Source organism: Nicotiana tabacum, chromosome 14 (genome assembly GCF_000715075.1).
Source record: "Nicotiana tabacum cultivar K326 chromosome 14, ASM71507v2, whole genome shotgun sequence".
In the NCBI taxonomy this organism is placed as follows: Eukaryota; Viridiplantae; Streptophyta; class Magnoliopsida; order Solanales; family Solanaceae; genus Nicotiana; species Nicotiana tabacum.
In genome coordinates, this window is record NC_134093.1 from 145330 (window position 1) to 169538 (window position 24209).

Here is a 24209-nt window from a genome sequence, read left to right on the forward strand (position 1 = left end):
GATCAATATAAATTATCATATAGTAGTAATAATTGGATCATCTGAACCTACAAAGATAAACAATCAACGTCTAATTAGATACATGTGATTTTCGGCAAAATCGCCCTTTAAAGTAATAATTATATGATATAGCTATATTTTAAAATAAAAAATTACATGGATTACATTATCTTATTTATATAGTACAAAAAGTTAATATTTTTTCATGAAAACTTATGTAATTTTAGCTAACCTTTTATTTGTAACTCTTCTCCTACTTCATCCTTCTCCAAAGTAATTTCATTGTTACTAACATGAAAATTACATATGAAAACTGTGAGATTAAATTAATGATAACTATAAAGCAATTGTGTTAAAATAATTCATAAATTTCTACAAAGAATTACCACAAAATAGTATCCTTGCTATAATTTTTGCCTCTTCCAAGGATAACCCATTTGATTTTTTTTAATTGGGAAGGTCATTGTCAAATTTCTTTATAATAGTATTACTAGTAAAAGCCATCTCGACTTCTGTGTGCACTAAAGAGTGGTTAGGATTAACACGACTTAATCGACCATTAATGTTATAACTCTTATTTGATTCAAAAAAGTCTTTACGTTATTTTTGATAACTTATCGGAGAATGTAAACAATAAAAATCTTGTTATAAAATAAAAGCAATTTAGTAAAATATGAATAAGAAATGTTGTTATGAAATAAAAGCAATTTAGTAAAACATGAACAAGAAATGGAGATAGAGAGAAGGAAGAGATTTTCTTCTTCAGTTGTGTGTATTTTCTTATCTATTATAAAACCTTTATATAGGCATGAAAAGTGAAAAACAATATGTCATTGAATATATTATTAAGCATAGAAATATGTCATTGAATATGTCATTAAGCATTCGAGAAGATCATGGAGGAAGAGTAGACATCCACCATAATTTGATTTTTCTTATAACACTCCCCCTTGGATGTTCATAGATAATGTGTCTCGTTAAAATCTTATTAGGAAAAAACCCTATGGAAAAAAAATTCTAGTGAAGGAAAAAGAGTACACATGTTTAGAAATACGCCTTTTGGTTGCCTCGTTAAAAACCTTGCAAGGAAAACCTAGTGGGACAAAATCTTGTAAGGGAAAAAGAGTACAACACGTATTAACTCCCCCTGATGAGAGCATCAATTCACATCCTTGAGCCTTCGCATCCCAATCTTGTACACTAGTTTCTTGAAGGTTGACGTCGGTAGAGATTTGGTGAACAGATCAGCCATATTATCACTTGAACAGATCTGTTGCACATTGATATCACCATTCTTTTGAAGATCACGTGTGAAAAATAACTTTGGTGAAATTTGCTTTGTCCTATCCCCTTTATAAATCATCCCTTCAATTGGGCTATGCATGCTGCATTGTCTTCATACAAAATTGTGGGTAGTTTGTCACACTTCAAACCATATTTGTCTCGAATAAGGTGTATTATATACCTCAACCATACACATTCTCGACTTGCTTCATGAATAGCAATTATCTCAACATGATTAGATGAAGTAGCCACGATTGATTGATTAGTCGATCGCCAAGATATGGAAGTGCCTCCATATGTAAACACATAGCCTGTTTGAGATCGCGCCTTGTGTGGGTCATATAAATACCCAGCATCGGCATAACCAACAAGATCGGGACTGCAATCATTGCTATAAAATAATCGCATATCGGTAGTCCCTTTTAGATACCGCAATATGTGTTTGATTCCATACCAATGTCTCCTTGTAGGAGCAGAGGTATATCTTGTTAAGACATTAACTGAAAAAGTTATGTCAGACCTTGTAATGTTAGAAAGATACATTAGTGCACCAATTGCACTAAGATATGGTACGTCGGGACCAAGAAGCTCTTCATTATTTTCATGAGGTCGGAATGGATGTGCTTTATCCATATAAAATCGCTTTAAAATCATTTTAGTGTATGTTGATTGATGGACAAAAATTCTATCTTTCATATACTCAATTTGTAGACCAAGACAAATTTTTGTGTACGCAGGTACATCTTCAGATCCAGCTCCCGCCATGTACAACAGCATCAACATCAAAACTCTGTACGCAAGGTGCAGAAGTATAGTATGAGTACAACCGACCCCATGTACTCAATAAGTAACAAACCTAACCTTAGGTTGAAAGTAGTGACGAGCTTGTACCAAGGTTAGAGTCCAACTCTAATAACCAACAACAGTTCATAACCACATAAAGCAAGTAATGAAAGAAGTAACCCAAGGAATAAATGTTTAGCTAAATCATGATTTTCAAAAATAGTTTTGCCTTTCAAGTGTATTAGTGAAAGTCCCAAGTCGTTTATCGAAGTTGCCAAAAATACGAATAGGTTTGAAAACAGTAATATTTCCCAAAAATCCTTTCAACAATGATAAGATATTTTATTTTCTTTCCAGATAGCCAGTGAAAAAATGCATCACTATGCCCGTAAGCCAATATATGTGAGAAGTCATGAATGATATGATACCGTACAACGTGAGAAAAATACATCTCTATGTCTGTATGTCATGGGTGCATGTCAATGCAATGTATCTCAGTGATAAAACCATATGCATACTTCTTAGAGTATCAATTCACTCAATCCTCCCCATCACTCAGTCCTCACAATCACTCAATCCTCCCAATCGCTCGGTACTCGCACTCGGTACTCGACACTCGCACTCATTAGGTATCTGCGCTCACTGGGGTGCGTACAGACTCCGGAGTGGCTCCTTGAGCCCAAGCGCTATAATTTGCACGGACAACTCACGTGCTATAGTATCAATATCTGGATCCGCACAGACAACTCACATGCTATAATAAGCCAATCTGGCCTGCTGCGGCATGCAGCCCGATCCCATAATAATAAAGTATATAAAGCCAATATGGTCTGCTGCGGCGTGCAGCCCGATCCCATAATTATCCTCACAATCAGGCCCTCGGCCTCACTCAGTCATCAATCTCTCCAGTCTCTCGGGCTCACAATGTCATGAAACTAGCCCAAAATGATGATATGATGAATCAATAAATAGCAACAGAGACTGAGAGATAATATGAAATGAATGAACATGAGTGAGTATGAAATTTCATTTTAAACAAATAATTCAACAGCAATATGACCTCTGTGGATCTCAATAATACTGGCACATAGCCTCAGCATGATTTTTAATATGATTCCCAACTCAATTTTTTTAACACATAAAACTACATAGAAAATTCTAAAATTATTTGACTATAAAATTTCGCGGAACCTATTACGTCACAATTTCTATAGTGCACGCCCACACGCCCGTCACCTATCATGTGCGTCACCTCCAAATAATTCACATAATACGTATATTCAAGATTCACACCCTCAGCTTCAAGATTAGAAGAGTTACTTACCTCAACCTTCAAGTTCCGAAAATACTACAATGCTCCAATTGATTAAAATGTCCAAATATCACCCACAATTCAATACCTACCATTAGATATCCCAACTACATCAAAATAAATACGAAAAGATTCATAAATATCTATTTAGGCTTCATAATTCGGCAACAAGCCTTCAACCATCCCAAATTATCCAATAGGCTCATCCATTAGCCTATTCAATTCCATTCTTATCGTTTAATACTCATTTGGAGTCATTAATAATACTATGTTAATTATCTAATATTATTAAGTCACTATTCATTGTCTTTCCCAACAAAATCCTATGTTCAAGAATACTCATTTCAAGAACTAGTGTTGTATCTTGTCAAAATGGTGATTCCCTATTCAATTCATTCACCAATTAAGTTATCAAGTCTATTGGAATCATTAGAAACTCAAAACAATTCATTTTATATCAATTTATCACTATTCATCTTCCTCTTTGCACAAAATATCATTTTAAAGACCCTCCCTTAGGGTTCATACAATATCCCAAAACTCATAAATATGCTACCCATACTTTAATATGACATATATATAAAGCTCAAGTGAAGGGATTACCTCTTGGTGGAAGAATCTAAATTTTTCTCTTTTTGGTGTTTTTGAAGATTCAACCCATTTCATATGGAATTGATCCATAATAATATTAATATTATCACTAAATAATGTTATATAATCATCCTTGTACCAAAATAACTTACCTTGAAGTGTATCCATGGTAGAAGAGCTCCTCCTTTTCTCTAGAAATCCATTCCAAGATGAAGAACTAGCTCATTCTCTCTCTAAACCCATATTTTTCAGCTCCTTAAAATAACCCTTGAAGTTGCGTAGGTTACGCACAAAGGCTACGCAGGGTGGACTTTCATTCCCCTTCAATTGGAAGTTGCTGTATTTGCCTACGCATTGGTGCGTAGGCTACGCTGTTATGCTGAGTAGGCTACGTAAGACTCGCGTAGCTGTTATACTACCCTTTAGTAAAAAGGTCATAACTTCTTGTAGGAATCTCCAAATGGCAAACAGTTTAAAGAATTAGAAACTAGACACATATACCTTTCTTTGGATAGGTTATACACCATATAAATCTTCATATAGTGAGAGTTATGCTCGTTTGAAGTTAGGTCTTGTGCGAACTCACTTGAAACTTTATCCCATCATATAATTTTTAACTTGACTTAGCCTTAGGACTCTTCTTAGACCATAAACCATTCTTAATGCACCTCATACATATATTATCATGATCAATTGATATCATTCAAATTATCAGTTTTGTTGATACTCGAATTAATATAATTAGCACCCGTCAATCTCTTTAATGGTCTTAAAACTCTTTGAAATTTTTCGGAGTGTTACAGTTTCAGAGACGGTGGAAGCTTACTGAGTTGTAAGAGAATATCCTGTGAGATATTATTTGGTAGAAGTTATCAACTATAAGACTCTTGACTTTTCCTTGGGGTCTGTTGAAACGGCAGAGAAGCATGTGAAAGCTAGACAAGCATGTTGATGACAGGGATAGCTTAAACCCCAACTGTTGCTTCTAATATAAGAGAAAACCACCGGTGTAGGGGACTCTAGTCTAAGGCAGCCAATAATTCCCACTATGAAATTAAAGACAGTGAATTAAGATGCATCCAAGAAGTTAATCTCACCACGATAATCAGGCCGTGAACCCTGTTACTGATATCCGATCCTGGACCCGTGTTCTTATATTCAGCATAATACAACGTACTTAACGCAAAACTCATACCCTAGTGCTAAATCACTGTATATTTTATATTCAATCAATAATACTTACACAGAGTCTTATGTGTTTGAAAGAAAAAAAGAAAATGAAGAGGAGGAAGAAATGAGCGCACATGTCATAAGAGGAAGAAGAGGAGCGATGACTGGTCTGAAGTTGTCAAAATTATAGGTAAAATAATTTAAAAAATGTGTGTATAGCTTAAACGAGGGCCATCAAATAAGACGCCCCATGTAATTTTTAAAACTAACTAAAAGTATCGTTATTAAATCTTTTTTTTAAATTTGAAGTATGTAGAAAGTCCTAAATACTAGGACTTTAAATTCCAATAAGCTTACATAAATTATTTTCTTATTTAAACTATGTAACATATCTATAATATTTTGCATGCTAATTTTCCTAATATTTATGTTAAAATTCTAAGAGAAGATAATGAATTGACAATAACGAAGAATCATGAACGTGTTAATGGTTCGGTTTGGATCGGTTTTTCCCTAAAAAGAAACCAAACCAAACCAAGTAAGTCGGTTCTTCAAATATTGGAACCAAACCAAACCAATTAAGTCGGTTTTTTATTGATTCGGTTTTTGTCGTTTTTTATCGGTTTTTTTTTTTAATTTTTTCGGTTATTTATCGATTTTTCTTACATATGAGACATACACTATCAAACACATATTCCGGCGACTATATTTTCAATGTAACACTATCAAACCAATTACTCTTTGAGAAATCTATCATTTACCAATATATATTGATAATAATTGAATCAAATAGTGATGAATAATTTAAGTACTCAATTAAAAATTAATTATTTTTAATAAAACTACCGATCAAACTAGAATGTAAAGACAAAGAAATAGATTATTATAGTAGCAAAGAACTAGACTAAAAATACAAATGACTAATATGTACCATAAAATTTTAGAAACTTTATATAAAAGTATACATATACATATATATAGGTGTTTAATAAATTTAAATAGCTACTTCTATAGTCGGTTTGGTTCGATTTTTTCTGGTTATTCTTTGATTAAAACCAAAACAAAATTAAATTTGATTAATTTTTAAAATTCAAAACCAAAACCAAATCAAACCTAAAAAGTTTTTTTTTTGTTTTGTTGTCATTTTGGTTCGATTTTTCGGATTTTTATGAGCATCCTATATGTGATACAATGATACGCCTACTAATAATTATGAATGAATCCTTGATTAACCCAAATAAAATTTAAACAAAACAAAGTATAATTTTAAGGTACTTTCATAGTTGTAGTCAAATTACAAATAACGGACTATCTGATGTAGCAAGCGAAAACATTTCAAAAACGTAGACAGGGCACGTTCGATCCCGCGCCATGAGGGAGAAAACGACGTGGCTCAACCACTGGCACCTCGTTATCTTTCGTTATTCCGAGTGGCAACTGTTTTATTTATGTAACTTTCTTGCATATATATATATATATATATATATATATATATATATATATATATATATATATAGAATTATTTACCGAAACTTGGGGGTGGCGTACCACCAGTGGCGGAGCCACATTGAAGCAAGGGGTGTCAAACGGCACCCCTTCCGAAAATTACGCTATTTTGTTAGATAATTTTTTTTATTTTATGTATATTTACTATACATTAACTTCCTTTGACTTTTCGATGTATCTAATTATTTTTATTTTGACGCCCCTTGATGAAAATTCTGGATCCGCCACTGCGTACGACCCCTCGGGCCTCAATAGATCCGCCCCTATTTGCTAGCTGTAAAGTTTGTTCTGTTTTTTCTGCATAAAGTTTGGATTATTTTGGGAAAAGATGACGAGTTTTGGCATTTTTGGGTAATTCAATTTGGATAGAAGGATGTGGTTTTGTAGAATCCTTAACTTTAACCTGAATCCATTTTTTTTTCCTTTGAGAAAGACAAATCATTAAAAGAAGAATTCTGTTGGTTGAGCTGATCAGCTAAGTTATGAAGTAGTGCCTTGGATAATGCTGATTGAGTTTGGTTTTTAGATACATAAGCTTCGCTTTAAATTGGTGAACTTTGGAGCAACGGTAAAGTTGTCTCTATATGACTTATAGGTCACGAGTTTGAGCTGTGGAAGCATCCACAGATACTTGCATTAGGATAGATTATGTACTGTGCACCCAGACAATAATCTTGGGGTGATAGCTAACATTATTCCAAAGAACTTTCTGTTTTCTCCACAATATTGGAAGAAGCTATCTAACAATTGACTATATTCCAAGATTTTCCCTTGGAAATCCTTGACAGAAGCTCCTTATGTCTAAACTCTCAATATACATCAGAATTCTTTGCTAAGACTGCTCCAAAGTAACTTCCCTCAAGTGAAAAACAGGATCGTTTTAACCAGTCTTCCGCATAGATGCTCATGATAATGTTTTCGTCATGAGCACGAAAGAGTATCTTCTTACTATCGTGCTACTTCTTATTCTAATTGTTGAATTAAAATTGCAATTGCCATTAGTTTTTAACAGAAGAGAATGAGTTACTCATTGGCTTATGCAATCACAATTTAGGTATTTCTCCAGCATAGGCTGTTTAGAAATGAAAGAAGTCAGAAGTGCTATATGAAATTAACGTCTGCCTAATATTCTCTTACCAAGTATCTTGGACAGAAACTTCAGTACTGACTAAAGTTTGGAGTTCTTTTTGGATTGATTACTTACGTCCTTAGAATACTCAATTTGTCGAAAACGGTATCTTTGCACTACCTCTGCGCTTGCGTTCTTTGAAATTCATCTAAATTTTGTATCTACATGTATGCTATCTACTGATTGTCTCTCTATATGGTGAATGCTATTGTAGACAGTATAGGGAATCACTTTCCAACAGTGAATATATACAGGAAAAATCCAGACATGTTGGTGACTCCATGTCTCCAAAGTATTTGTTGCCTACAATTGGATGCACATGTATATAAGTGCGCCTTATGCTAAGTTGTTCCCCTTTGCTGTAGCTGTGAATTTTATCCAGCGATATCTGTAAGCTCTACTGAAATTTATCGTGAATTAATCATATTACCATCGTATGAATATTGGTTCAGTTGTGATCACATCAACTCTTCGTGTATCCTAAACTGATATGCATGTATATTTTATCATTGACTAGGTATTCTGTTTTCGGGTTGCATTTTCCGCAATTTTTTACAATTACAATTCCTCTAGAGATTTGTCCAGGAACAACATCGGTTGAATAAATGGGTGACTATGGGTATGACGGCACAGTGGTGGTGGCGGCAGCTCAGGAAATGGTTCAGGATATGGTTCAGGTAGTGGTAGTGGTTCTGGTTATGGAAGTGGTGGTGGAAGAGGAGGAGGCGGTGGTGGTGGTGGAGGAGGAAGTGGCGGAGGAGGAGGTAGCAGCAGCGGCAATGGTTCAGGCTATGGTAGTGGCTCCGGCTATGGATCAGGGTCTGGAGGCGATGAACCTTGAAGTATTAGATGAAGTTCGTTTAAACATAATTCTATTTTTGCATATGGATTTAGAAGTTTGTGAAATAAAATGCATGGTTTCACTTGCCTTATTTCTGTGGTTGGGTAACTTTGCATGAGTGAGTGTAATGAGCTTTTCACTGTATATTTTATATTTGCATGTTCAATACCATAATTTTCTGGCTTTGGTTAATAATATACCCGTAATGAAATTTTCTTTTAGATGTGTTTGGTACAACATTAGTCATTTTTGGCACGGACTAAAAAAAAAATAAGTTCACATAAATTAAAATGGGGGAGTAGTAAATACTTATAATATCCCATAAACATGCATATCTGCCTTTGTCGTGAATTGTGGCTGCATAAAGTATGTTAGCTCCAACACTAACAAGCCGCGAAATTCGTCATGGATACCAAGTAAGTCAGCTATCATTTTTTTTACTTTATTACTTTCACTACAATTTCAAAAAAATACAAAAAAAAAATATAACCAAATAGTGTGACATGCATGCTACCATTGTATTTAGTTGATTACTTCCCCTACCGTTTCAACAAAATAGCCGAAGTTGTGCACTAAATTATACTATATCTATCTTATTGTCACATACAATGAAAACAACAACTGAACTACAATTTCAAATTTCTTCTAACCGAGAACTAAAAAAAAAAAAAATTGACAATGAATGAGATTTTTTTTTTGATAAGGTAAATTGTATTAAATAAAAGGGAGGAAAACTTCTGTATACAAGAAGTATACCAAAAGTAGAGAATTTACATCAAAACATGATTCTCTACAAAAGATACTCAATCTTCTATACAAGTAGAGACTACATGGGGGCACCAAAAAACTATCAAAGATAAAAGACTATTCTTAAGTTGAGCAAAGGAAGACTTAATCCCATCAAACGCTCTCCTCTTTCTCTCCCGCATACTATCCACATGAGAGCTACCGGAGCAAACTTTCAAGTCTTTTGCCTTTTTCTTCTACGAAAGCCACCCCAACTATGTAACAAGTCTCTAACAGAGCTTGGCATCACCCATTGAATGCCAAAATAATTCAGGATAACCCTCCACAAGCCCTAAAACACGGGGCAATGCAACAAAAGATGATCAACTTCTTCCCCGAACTTTTGCACATATAACAACAACTAAGGAGTGTAATACCTCTCTTTCTTAGGTTTTCAACAGTCAAGATCACTCCCCTCGCCGCTAACCATGCAAAAAAACACACCTCGTAGGCGCCCTAAGGATCCAGCTTGAGGAGTGTGAGAAAGGGACCTCCTCTCTCACCAACACACTATGATAAAAGGACTTTACTGAAAAAAATCATCTCCCCTCAACCCCTATCTCCAAGAATCCCCAGAAGACTGGGGCCTATTTTGCCTGTAAAGCAATTCCAGCAAGGTTTCTCTTTAGGCATAAAAAATATTTCCGTTCATATTTATACAAGACTACCTAATAGGTCAACTCTATTATCCAAACAAAAGGTAATTTATTTTTGATCTTTTTCGTGCTCTAAAATATATATTTTTAATATGTGTTTGTGCACAAATTTCCAAAAACAGATGGACCAATATATATTCCCAACGGGGTCATCAGTTTCAAATTGCAGAAAACTGTACTAGTCATGTCACCTTAGTCTACTTTCATATATGCAAGTGGCATCTTTTAAAGAAAGTTTTCTATTGTACTAGAAAACACCCTCAAACTTCATTCTTTTGGCCCCAGGTGTTACTTGATATTTTTAGCATTTCGTGAATCCAGCTTTTAAACGAAATCATTTTCGTGCAGTTAACATAAAACACATATGATTTTTACGGAACTGTATCTATTATTGGTATATTTACATCAGGTCTTTGTTCTACTTGCTCACATAATTAAGATTCTATTGATGTTTGTTCGATGTGCGACTTATTGTATATCCCTTGTCCAGTAGTATGCATCCAACCATCTTTACTTTGTGAGAGGACTTTATTAACGGTGATGGAAGCAAGCTAGACGCACAGGTTGCTGAATATCCAATAATTGTAGCAAACAAATTACACTGACTAACTATGCGGGTATGCAGAAACTTAGGCTGTCTTTGGGTCCGTAAAGAACCGTTATGAATTCTTTACTAACAAAATGTTCAATATAGAATTATAGCTGTTGACAAGGTATAACTCAGTCATACTGACAAATTCACCCTATTTCCAAGTTGGATAACTTATGAACTTGTATAAAATGAATATTGAGGTGTTCAGTTAATTAGAATTTTCTAACAGTTTAACCCTATTTAGCTTCATTAATATCTTCTCGAACCATATTGTATTCCAGTTAACTTTTGTGGTATCTTTTGGGTCGCAATAAATTAACCTCTTCCACTATGTGTTTCTTTTGTTTGGCGTTCAGTCGTCTATGGGAAGTTTCAGCTTAGGCGCATTAACTGTAATAACACTTATACTGTGAATTGCAATATGGAAAAAATGATAGTGTGAAAAGGAGAGAACTTTGATGTAAGGTGCTTGACAGAGGCGGATCCAGGATTTGAAGCTTATGAGTTCCTACCGTAATTTTAAATTAATATGCAATAATATCTGGGTTCACAGTTAGATATTTACAAATATTTAGTGAATTTCTTAATATAAATATAGGGTCTACACAAAAGTTACTGGGTTCCCGGGAACCCGTAGCCAATGCTCTAGGTCCGCCCCTGGTGCTTGACATAAGCCGAAAACAAGTGAATAAGTTTCTCTACTTTTTGCTAAAATTGAGGTTATATTCTCCTCCAAATGTATCTGAGCTTTAACAGTGATATGCTGAAACTAATTTCACATGTGATTAATTACCAAGATGGATTGTTGAAGGAGGCAGATTTAGGTGAGGCTTAGAAGAAAAATCTTTGCTAAATTTGCAATTACTACGTTAGTAAGTTGGTTATTGTCTCTGTCGTGGTAGCCATTTTGCAGGTCCAATTATGAAATAAAAGACTACGTTTAATGGACAGAGAAAACATGAGCAGGTTAATATCGTGATTGTTCTGTTTATGCTGTTGGCACATATATGGGAAGTTGCTCAGCAAAATGATGAAACTAATGCCAAAAGGAGCACATTTGAATTCTTGTACTTCTTAAAAACATATAGGTGCGCAACGTTATACATCTGCAATGAGACATGAAAAAACTGAAATGAAATCTATTAGCTTCAAGAAATGAAATTTGATGCATAGATGAAGAGGGACCAGGTAATACAAAGAATGGCAGAATGTATTGAATAAACATCTATAGGCCTAAAGTTTTCAAACAAGTTTAGCCACTGAAAATTGATTATGCAAGAGAGTGAACGGTTTCTATGCTCTTTTAAATCTTTTGCAAGAAAATGGAAGGAAAGTGAGTCTAGCTACGTACTCATCCCAATTCTTGAGTCTGTCTTGCGATTTGGATAAGAGTCATTTGCCATACTGTTCTAAACCGCTGGCCAGAGCTGGTCCAAACCAAATGGATCAGCATCCTCAAATTCCACATGTCTATCTCTTGCATCAACCCTCTCACATGTTCCAACAAATGCCTTGTCAGGCTTAAAGCGATCTGTATTCCTGATCTTCTTCAGCTGCTGCTCATCAGCACCTCCATATATATCAGAATCCACATCTTTCTTCGGTCTGTATAGAGTAGAAAGAGTAGGCTGAGCAGTAAATAGGCCTTTATCATAGATGTTGTAGGCATCGTCAGTACTAGCAAATCCAGAATCCATCCCCTTCTCCTGGTTGAACAATCTCTGGTCATACATCATGACATGTCCTCTTGATGTAGAAGCCATCCCAAGAGCCACCTTTTCGCTGATATCACGGTCTCTATCTCTGGTGATCTTTCTCTTCTTACCACCCACTGCTGCAGCATCTTTTGCTGCCTCCAATCTCCTCTCCCGACGTCTCTCCTCACGTATCTTCTCTCTCTCACGTATCTTCTCTCTCAATAATCCACAGTCATAATTCACACTACTCATAGGACCTGCAGCAATTCTCTCAGATCTTGCCTTGCGAGCCAACTGCAGAAGTTCCATCTCTTTCTTTTCCTTCTCTTTCATCATCAGCTCTTTCTGCACCTTTGAACGCATTGCAACCGCTTCTCGGGCTTTCTCTTCTGCAACATAGAGAGCCTCCAAAAGTTTTGCCATATTATCATTGACATGGACCTCTTGAAGTCCCCTGCCATCAGCAGCAAGACGCCTATCAAGAGGGATTGTATAACCTTTGGGGTTCTTCCAATTTGATATACAAGGGGGTATCTTCCAATCCTGTTGGTCCTTGACTGTAACAGGACGAGGAGGAGAACGCATAAGAGGCACAGGTGGTGAACCAGAGGCCCTGGGGACCTTCTTGTGCTTGAACTTAGGTGTCTCGATAGGGTCCACCGGCATCTCCACCATCCTAATAATCCTCTCCACTGCGCCTGAATTATATGCTGATGACTTCTGGGAAGGATTGTACTTAATGAACTTGGGGTCTTGAGATTGTGCAGGAACTTTAGTGGACTGTGCGGCTGCAACATTTATCATCTTCTCAAGGGCAGCCTTCGTCTCCCGGGCCGTCTCCTCAATTATTTTTTGCTTCTCTTCCACATCCAAGTCTTCGTCATGATCCTCATCTTTCACAACCTTCGGGACAAGATCCTTGTGCTGATAATAAACAATTTTCTTAACGTTCTCACCCTGCCTCACAATTGCATCATATCTCACTTCACCGTACTCGCCTACGGTAACAGGCAGAGTCCTTCCCCAATCTTTGTTTCTGCCCATATCAAGAGGATATTATACATAATGAATCCATCCCCAAAATCCTGTATCCGTTTTAATGGTGGAGGACAGGCCATAACTAGAAAAGAATATGTTGGGGAATGAATTGGTATGTTTGGTTTTATATTATGTTTTAGTTTTTACGGAGTAACCCTAAAAGGAATGAAATTCTACGAAGAAGAGGATTCTACTCCTACTGATACAAGGATTGGGATCCTAAAATCGTCCCTATACATAAGGAAAAGTTCTTTACATATAATGTTTATATATTTCTGTACACTTTTGCACCGCTCCTTTTTTTTAATTTGCAACATGCGTTTTAAAAAAAATTGATTTACCTATATATATATTCACTTAATTACAAAACAATTAAAAAGCTCATTTATAAAAATAAGATGAGGAATTGCGAATAAAAGTAGAGTATTTATTTTAGAATCTTTTTTAAAAACATGTTCAAGTGCTCAGTACTCGCTGGATCTTGCCAATATATTATTTTATTGTCATCTTCTTTTATGTTTAGTTTATTTTTGAAATACTTACATGGGTGTACAAACCGAATCGAAAAACCACACCAAACCAAATAGTTAAATCAAACCGATTGAAAATCCGATTATATTTGGTTTGATTTGGTTTGGTATTGAGTAAAAAAAACGAACCAAACCGACAAATAAATGTATGATTTTTATATATACTTTTAAAACCTTATATAAAATTTCTTTATAAAATATCTAGAAAAAATTCTTTATAAAATATCTAGAAATATTTCTGACTTCATTTTTATTGACTTTAAATAACAGGTTGTATAATCACTTTCTTATCAAGTGTTACTGAAATGCGTCAATCTCTTTGTTCTTCCATATTCATATGTCAAGAGCTATTAAATTCTTATATCTTTTTCGAATTTGAAATTAAATAGAGCATATCATTATTTAGGTATCATATTGATTCTTATGTTTAATTATTAAGTTCGATCGTCTTGAAAGTGTACATCAATGAAAAATTATTGTCAGGCGACTAAAAAAAATAATGATCATATGTTATTAAGAAAATTCATCCATAAGAATATCTTAATAGATCATATGTTTATTTTTACTAAACATATATTTACTTATCAAAAATTTAATAAAGTAAGATTGAAATAATACTCATGCTACAAAAAAATCGTAAGCCGATCAAAAATGTATGCAACAAACAAATATTCTTAAGAAGCAAATGTTGCAGAAATATTAATTGTGATTATTCTAAATTTACTTGGAGACCAAGCTAGTTACTTGGTGATCAAGCTAGTTACTAGAGAACTAATTTAATTAGTGGCTTGGTGACCAAGTTAGTTACTTGGTCACTACGCAATTTTCTTCTTGTAAATAGGATGTCTTCCTAACTCGACATTGATTAAAGTTGAATTTAACTCATTTAGAATCAATTTGCTGGAATAATTATTTTCTGAACTTAAATTCACGTCCGCACTTCACTAAATTGACACTTAATGAAATAGAATTGTTTTGAAAAAATGACATCATATAGCTGATCTCAAAATAATAGCCGAAATATATATATATAAATATATAAATATAATTATGTATGTTATATACGAATTATATATAAATTTTATATACTTCTGCGACTAACAAATATAAATAATTTATGCCGCGGCTAAAAATGATGTTTGCCCCGTAGTTTTTGACTTATAATTAACCTGGTAGAGAGGTGCTTTAGTTCTAACCGTAAGATGAGTCAGCTATCAAATATCTTCGGCATGACAAGCGCCTAAGGGGCCACCTAATATACATTCATGAGTATTAAAAACACAGCTGAATCTTGCGTGGAGTTTAGAGTGAATTATGAAGGAGAGTTTAGTTTTCTTTTCTTTTCTAATTGGACTCTTTATTTAAGTAAAATTTGGATTCAAATAACCATCAAATTATTGGTATTTTCCTATAGAAAAATCCAGTTATACATGGATAACCGCATTTCCTTGTTTTTCTATTTGAATTATATTTTCAATTCAATGGGATATAAACTTATTGCAGGAATTCATGTAGAAAAAGGATAAGTCAAATCCTTTTATAAAACCTTCATCATAAAACACGAATGTCAACTGCGAATTGTTTGATCAGTGAAATATTTACTTGAATTTGCAACACATTACGCTATAAGAGTTACTATTATTTGTGATTTTAAAATTTTGAGTGGAAATTGAGTATCTTTATCTAAAGGTGACAAACGGGTCGGGTTGACCCGTTTCTGGACCGGCCCGGTTCGGTAGTTAGGGGGACGGGTGGGCTGGGTTAGGGGAGGGTTAGGAGGGTTGGTCCATATAAAAAAAAATTTCGGTTAACCGGACCGGTCTAAACCGCTGTAATAAATTTTCTATTGAACCGATTAACCGGCCCGACCCAGTTCAACGACTATTTTTGATTTTTTTTAAAACCATTATCAACGGTCAGTTTCAAATTTGACTGTTGCCCAACGGAATTATTGCAAGAATGGCCCTTTTTTGGGCAATGTTTTGTATAAATAACACTTTTAGTAATTACTAATTTAGCCCTTTGAAAAACTATAAATACACTCCCTCTCTTCTTCATTTCTTCACTCATCTCTCATTTCTCAAACTCAAATCTCAATTGTCATTCTCTCATTCTTCACCTAAAGTGCAATCAATTATTTGGCTCTCATTTTTTTTTGGAATTTAATTTATCGTATTATTTGAAGTTTGAACTTTGAACAATTGACGTTTCTTCGTGGTAACATTGGAGTTGCGAAAATCATCAAAGTGTTCAACTTATTTCGAAATTCGGTGCACTCCCTCAAACTATTTCTCTTATTTACTATTTTATTTGCATATTTAATTTTTGTTAGTAGTTACATTTTCACAATATGTTTAATGCTGCAAAAAGAGTTTGTAATAAGGTTGCTAATCGGGGTAATCGGAAAAATAGAAAAAGAGGTACTACTTCAACATCTAGTAGTAATTTAAATGACTCTACACATATTTCTGAAACATCATCTGATAATAATATAGATTATGAACAATTACAGGAAGATTTCTGTATAGAAGATAATGAATTAGAAATTGAAGATGAGACACCACTTACACCTAGTAGTGTTGGAGTTAGTAGCAAGGGTGGTGGTCGTGGTACTAGTAGTAGACCACCTGTGGCCCCGACTACTAATCGGAGGAAAAGAAGTAAAGTTTGGAAATATTTTGATGAAATAGAGAATTATGATAGAGTTAGATGTAAACTTTGTAAGGATGATTTTAAACATAAGACTAGAGGAAGTTTAGGGGGGACTGAAACACTTAGTAGACATTTAAAAATTACTCATCCTATAGAATGGGGCTCTGATTTAGATGAAAATCAAGGAACTCTAAACCCTAGTACTGGAGGACTTATGAAATATGATAAAATGAAGGATCGTGAGGAGTTAGGAAAAATAATTGCTTTGGGTTGTCTACCTTTTTCTTTTGCTTCTTCATCATATCTAACTATGTATATTCAAAAGATTTATAATCCCTTATTTAAAGGTATACCTAGAAGTACTTGTAGATCTGATATCTTTAGACTTAATGGACAATATCAGACATACATACGTTATTTGTTTGACCACCTTCCTTGTAGAGTTTCTCTAACTTCTGATATTGGCCATGCTGTAAATGGAAATGATTATTTAACAATTATATGTCATTGGATAGATAATAATTATTGTATGCAAAAACGTATTATCGCTTTTAAATATGATGAATCAAAGTCATACTGCTATTTTTGTAAGTACTACTATTTGCGAAGTTGTTGAATTTTATAATCTTAATAAAAAAGTATTGTGTATGTCTTTTGATAATGCTTCTAACAATAATGCCGCTATTTCAATATTAAGACTGCATTTGAAACCACCACTAGACGAAAATTTTCATGTTAGGTGTGCATGCCGTGTTTATAATTTAATCGTTAAAAGTGGTCTTGATTTATTTTAGACTGAGATTACTCATGTTAGAAGAGCAGTGGGTGTTATTCAAGGAAATAATAGATAATCTAGAATTAGGGAATTTAAGACTAAGTGAACGGAGCATAACCTTAAACCCAAATTCATGCCAGATGAAATTGTTACTAGATGGAATTATACATACTTATTTTTAAAATGTTGCTACAAATATAGATTGCCAATAATTGAAGTTGCTAATGCGCATTGTACTGATCCAAACTGTATGTTAACAACTAATACTTGGGAGGCCATTAATGATGTTGTTCAATTTGTACATAAATTTATACAGCTACTGTTGAGTTTTCTGGAGTATATTACCCTATTGTTACTATGGCTTTAGTACATATAGCTGAAATTTCTTTTCTACTCTCTGAATTTTAGAAGAAAGAAAAATATAAGGATATTTTTGAAAAAATGCAAGCCAAATTCAAAAAATATTTCTTTCCAATTCTTCCGATTTACTTAATTGGTGTTGTTTTAAATCCTTCTATAAAGATGTCTAATTGTCACCAATTAATCAATGTTTTATATAGTTATATGGAGATTGGACCAACTGAAACCTCAGATATATATAATTTATTGTATGAACAAGCTAAATGATTATTTACAACAATTATATAATTATTATGCAAATATAATTGATGATGCTGCTATTAATGCAGGCAATGTTAATTCCACTATGCATTGTACTACTTCTACTATATCTGCTAATATGGATGAAGATGAAAGTCTTGATGGTTATAATATTTGGGCTACGTTTCCTTCCACTCAAACCAGTAGCAGGAACATTGATGAACTTCAATTCTACTTGCAAAAGCAATCAGAGCCTCGCAATAATGTATTTTCTCCGTTGGGATGGTGGCATGAGAATGAAAAGCAATTTTTTGTTGTTTTCGCTATGGCTCGGGATGTGCTGAATGTGCCAATTTCAACTATTGCGTCAGAGAGTGCATTTAGTCAAGCAAGACAACAACTAGGAGACATCCGTCACTCATTGAGATGCAATGCTTTGGAAGTTTTAGTATGTTTCAGAGATTGGATTAGATTGGAACGAAGAAATCATGGACGTGAAGATGTTGATAAACCAGAAGACGAGGAACTTGGAGATATATTAACACATGGTCATCCATCTGAATTTAACATTCCAGAAGATGGCCAAGAAGTTCATATTGATTATGAAGAACTTACTAAGGCAATGCAAAACCTTTGAAGTTCTAGATTTATATTTAATAATTAAACTTTAAATTTACTCTTTTTTCGTTAATTTAGTTGTTGTTAGATGTAAACTTTAATTTGCAAGTTTGAAATAAAAAAAGAACTTGCAAATTATAAGTGCAATTTTTTTCTATCTCCATTGTATTCTATTATCTTAATTTCTTAATGAAATATTCAAATATAAGAATTTTAAAGTCTTTGCATCCTTTATTCAAACACTCTTTTTATAAAATTATTTTTTTGTTTTATATTTTTACTTTAGTTATAGAATATATATATAAAATAATAATAATAATAAAAAATTACACAAACCCAGCCTGGACCGGTAGGCCCGGAATCGTTTCGGTTTCATTTTTGACCGGATGGGGCCGGACCCGTTAAGCCCGATTTGTCGAACTCGGAACCCGGCCCGAATTGGTGACCGGTCGGTTACTTTTTTTCTCGACCCGGACGAGCCCGACCCACTCGAATAGTCTATGCAAAAAGAAGTTTTAGATAATTGTGTGTGTATATCTTATTTTGTGTCTCAACTTTTTTTTAAAAAATTATTCTTATCAAGTCATAATTCAGAGAAAATTCCTATCATGATACAGTCCACTAACAAACATTGCAACCTAATGGTACATATATAAAGGGATGTTTTCATTCCTATACACTATATGAAATTTTATTACCAAAAATATCCATGTTTACTTAATTACCCGGTCTGAACACGTTTTTTCTACAAATTCTATACAATTATTTAAACTAGAATCCTTTATGCAGTAGCATTCCTTTTTTAGAAGCGGGATTTTGGGATTGCGTAGGATTCTACCGAGATTTTTGCAACGCAATAATCGCAATGAATTAAGCCTGCAATCAAGTCATTTTTCTCACTATTCCGATACTCTGCTTTTTCGATACTCTACTTTTCTCTGTCTATTCTGGTTTCACAACCATAAGCAAAGCAATTATCTACAATTGTACTGAATTTCGCAAAATAATGTCGAAAAAAGCTATTATGCTTCAGCTAAATGGTAATTGGGATAGCTTTGGGAGATACAAAGATTTTAATGTTGACAGAATTGTAGTCAGCGAAGATTCAAATTATAGTCAATTGAATTCTGCAATCGCAGAGCATCTAATGATCGATACATCAGAAAAAATTACCGAAATCAAATACATTGTCAACGAACATTGTCCTCCAATGGAAATTCGGAACGATATGGGAGTTCGAGTATACATGGAGACAAAAAATAAAAACAAAAGCTTAGAAATGTATCCACTATGTATAACAGTGCGTGATTTTAATTTGGAATGCAATATCTCTAATTCGAACACAATTGCAGGTTTGCTCTGTTATATCAGTGGTGATGTTTGTTTATATTTCATGCGTTCTTCACTTTTTCTACAATATTGCTACAAAAAACTACATAACAAGTGTAGTTCAACTGTTATGAATATAAAAGTATTGAATTTCACGTGTTCTACAATTTTACTACAAACTATCTACAATATATGTCAAAACTGTAGTTAGCTTTGATTGATTGCAGATTCATCTGTAATACTGAAGTTGATTGATATGCCAACATCTCCGGAGATAATGAAATATGAAAGTATCATCATAACAGAACATACACCAAGTGTTATTGAAGTAGGTCAAGTATACAAAGACAAGCAAATAATTGCCAGTGCAATGGAGCATTATTCTGTCATGAACAAGTTCCAACTTAGGGTGAAAAGGTCTAGTGCTAGAAGGTAGGAACAGTTCAATGGTCAAAAATCATATATTTGTTTAATTTGTTGTTTATTTTTATAGTTTGTAATATTATTGTATACAAATTGTATATAATTTATAGTTTTTTTTGTATATAAATTATTAAATATAAGATTTTTATGCTTAAACAGCCTATTATTTTGTAGCTACATTTTTCATAACATTCTTTAAATTATTTTTATTCTGTAGCTACTGCCTGGTATGTGTTGGGGACAATTGTACATGGCACTTCAAGTCCACCAGCATAAATGATTCAACATTGTTCAAGGTTCGAAAATTCAATAGATTGCACACATGCTCTTTGATGGACAATACATACATACAACGCAAACCTACTGTCATGGTAGTTGGTAGCATGGTTATAACAAAATATGCGGATCCTAAGATAATTTACACACCAAAAGACATACAAACTGATATGTTGTCTGAACACGGCATGAACTTAACATACATGCAAGCTTGGAGAGCAAAGGAAAAGGTTTTGGAATTTTTGAGAGGTCATCCTGCTGACTCCTACAGTCGATTGCCTAGTTATTTGTATATTCTGGAGAACACTTATCCGGGGTCAGTAGTTAAATTGCAGAAGACTGACGATGGTTGTTTCTTGTACGCATTTGTTATGCTAAGTACGCCAATCAATAGTTGGGAATATTGTAGGCCAGTTGTAATAGTTGATGGGACCTTCTTGAAGTCGGCATACAGGAGAATAATGCTTACAGCTAGCACAATGGATGCAGCAAGTATTGTAGATTTATTGTAGAAATATTATTGTAAATTTGTTTTTTGTATGTATTTTTTATCCTCTACGGTTTTATTATGGAAATTGAATTTCTTTTTTCCACATATGATAGGTAGCATATTACCACTGGCATACGCTATTGTTGATTCAGAAAATGATGCATGGAAGTGGTTTTTTGAGCAATTCAAACATGCATATGGTGAAAACCAAATATGTGTGTTGTTTCGGATCAGAATGAGAGTATCTTGAAGGCAACATCTATTGTTTATACCGGCATGCCACATTATGCTTGCATGTGGCATATTTGGACAAATATAAGGTCAAAGTTCAAGAAGGATCGTCTAAAGTTAAGCGAATTGTACTTTGCCATGGCACGATCATACACGCTTGATGAATTTAATGAAAGAATGTCAAAGATTGAAGAGATCGACACACATGTTAAAGCATACCTATACGATATTGGCTATCACAGATGGTCTCGAGTACATGCTATGGTGAACAGAACTTAGACGATGACATCAAACATTTCAGAGTCATTGAATGCGGTAACAAGAGATGCAAAAGAGCTGCCGATAGTAAAACTATTAGAGTACATGCGGACTCTTCTTGAACGTTGGACTAATGAAAAGTTATTGAAAGCAAAGGGTACATTTACATACCTTGGAAAAAAATACAACAAAGAGTTGGAGGACAACATGACATTATCGCAGAAGCTGAGAGTAAGCTATATCCAATAACATCTAATCAATTATTCCATCAAACTAAATACATACAATCATTGTAGATAAAATGTTGAATAATTGTAGTTTTTTTGTATATGTTTCTAACAAGTTTTTTGTGTGTTTGCAATGAAATTTTAGGTGAGGGCTTTAACAGATCACATCCATACAGTGATAGATGGTGTGAAGCGCTATATTGTTTGTCTTCAAAACAAGAGATGTAGTTGTGGGCAATTCCAGCTTGATGAACTTCCTTGTGCACATGCTTTGGCGGCTTTATGGCACATGAATGAGTCTTATGAAAACTATTGTTCTCCTTATTACACGAGGGAGAGCCTCTTGCATACTTATGAAATACCAGTAGACCCGCTTCCTGATGAAAGCAAATGGAATGTGCCACAACATATATTTGAAGAAGTTGTAATACCACCTACCGGGAAAAGACAGCCAGGAAGACCTCAAAAATAAAGATACAAACCATATGATGAAGTAAATGCAAAGAAGTACAAGGTTTCATGTGGCGACTGCGTACTAGAAGGGCATAACAAAAGATCTTGTAAGAATGCTCCCAAGAGGAAATAAAATTTGATAAAGTCACAAGATTTTTTGATAAATTGTGTTGAGGTGTTCTGGAGAATTATAGTTGAGGTGTAATAGTGTTGATAAATTGAATAAAGGCTGTCTCCTATAATGAAATATTTTCAACTCTTAATGTTGTTGGTTTGTATTTGTTTTGTTTAATTATTGAGTGTATTAATTTCAGCCTTTCATAACTTGATTGGATTATGTATTTTTTGTATGTATAATACATAATTGTAGTTAAATTGTAAAGAAATTATATGCTAACAATAACAATATCAAGTACTAACAACTTTCAACCAAAAAAAAAAACAACAACAAATGTTTCCTATTCTAAGTAGCAGTATCCTGGATAAAATAACAAAACATAGGGTAAAACAATTGTAGCACAAATCTGCTATAAATAAACTTCAACTGACTTGTTCTTACATAACAATTTGTCTACATCTTTACTAAAAAACAGCTACAACTAAACAATCTAACTACAATTTTTCTACAAAAAATGGCAACTAATTCTTCTTCTTTCGGACTTGTGTTCTCTCGTTCACAGCTGGTGCACCTTTTCTTCTTCCTAATATTCCAGTCACCTTGCTCTCACTAACTGCACCAATATCTTGCTTCTTCCTAGCATAATCCCAAAGTAGCACTCCATAGCGTCTACGATGTTGATCAATATCAGAAAGGTCTTCCTTTGAAACTGCTAGCTCTCCAACCACGAGCGATGTCGCCTCCCGATGTTGCCCATAACAACCGATGGCAACCGGCACGTACTTAGCTTAGCCCCATGCGCATGGCACCTTGCGGCGCTACTTGCACGAGGCCTCGCCGTTCCGTTGCCAAAAGCCATCAGTCGCCACGAGCGATGTCGCCTCCCGATGTTGCCCGCAACAATCGATGGCAATCGGAACGTACTGAGCTTAGCCCCATGCGCACGGCACCTTGCGGCGCTACTTGCACAAGGCCTCGCCGTTCCGTTGCTGACATATTCTGCAAATGCAGCCACGTATACACCACAGTCACTGCAAAAAAAAAATTAGGGGAAAAGATTTAGCATTCATTGTAAAATAAAATCTGTTAAATAGATAGAAGGAAAAACAGCTTTTTCATACAGTGATCCCTCTTTTTGCTGGAGTATCTCACTGACCAACAACTGAATGTCAAGAGGGTCAGTAACACCTTTTTTCAATATATGCCTTTGTGTTCTTGTAGTTGATGTCTGGACGCTTGCCATAGAAGCCGGTGCATGACAAGTAGAGGGGGATCATAACATCAAACTTGTTCACAACAGATTCAACAAGGTTGTGATTTCGTGAAGAGACCATATAATCATAAACATATAGAACCCTATCGGTAATGTCAAACACAACCAACAACCAATGAAATTTCTCCACAATATTTATGGGCATAATCACAAAATCAACTTGATCCCATGCAACATTTGCGAGTAACCTATACCCCAATATGTATTCTGATACGACATCCGACAACATTAAGCTTCTTTTCGGCAGGAGCATTAATGTACCTCTGATAAATTTGTTCAATTCTAGTCTTGAACATACAATCAGTGGTTGTAAACCGTATCTTGTTTTGAGGACCATACTTTCCTCTCTTTCTCAAATAGTATAAAATAACATCAATGTGCTGCATAAAAATAGATTTCTTTAGTTCTCAATGCTTCCTACAATTTAACTACAATATATCTACAAAAAAACTATAAAATCTGGAGGTGACAGAATAATACAACTAGTCATTAAATTCTGACAGGGTATGTGTTTACCGAGTCATTGAGGACTTGCCCGGGATGTGCCAAAGTATAAAACCACTCCTTTTTA

The 24209-nt window shown here is 34.4% G+C and overlaps 2 protein-coding genes across 2 annotated transcripts; one reads left to right on the plus strand and one right to left on the minus strand.

Annotated features, from left to right (window-relative positions):
- Positions 1 to 11521: 11521 nt before the first annotated feature.
- Positions 11522 to 13617, minus strand: LOC142168642 (SNW/SKI-interacting protein-like). The gene has a single exon (XM_075229135.1). The coding sequence runs from the start codon at positions 13389 to 13391 to the stop codon at positions 12060 to 12062; it is 1332 nt and encodes a 443-aa protein (XP_075085236.1). The 5' UTR covers positions 13392 to 13617; the 3' UTR covers positions 11522 to 12059.
- Positions 13618 to 21591: 7974 nt separating this feature from the next.
- On the plus strand, positions 21592 to 22266 carry LOC142169168 (uncharacterized). The gene is made up of 2 exons (XM_075230400.1): positions 21592 to 21798; positions 21940 to 22266. Exons 1-2 carry the CDS (start codon positions 21592 to 21594, stop codon positions 22264 to 22266), a joined length of 534 nt encoding a protein of 177 aa, XP_075086501.1.
- Positions 22267 to 24209: the final 1943 nt, after the last annotated feature.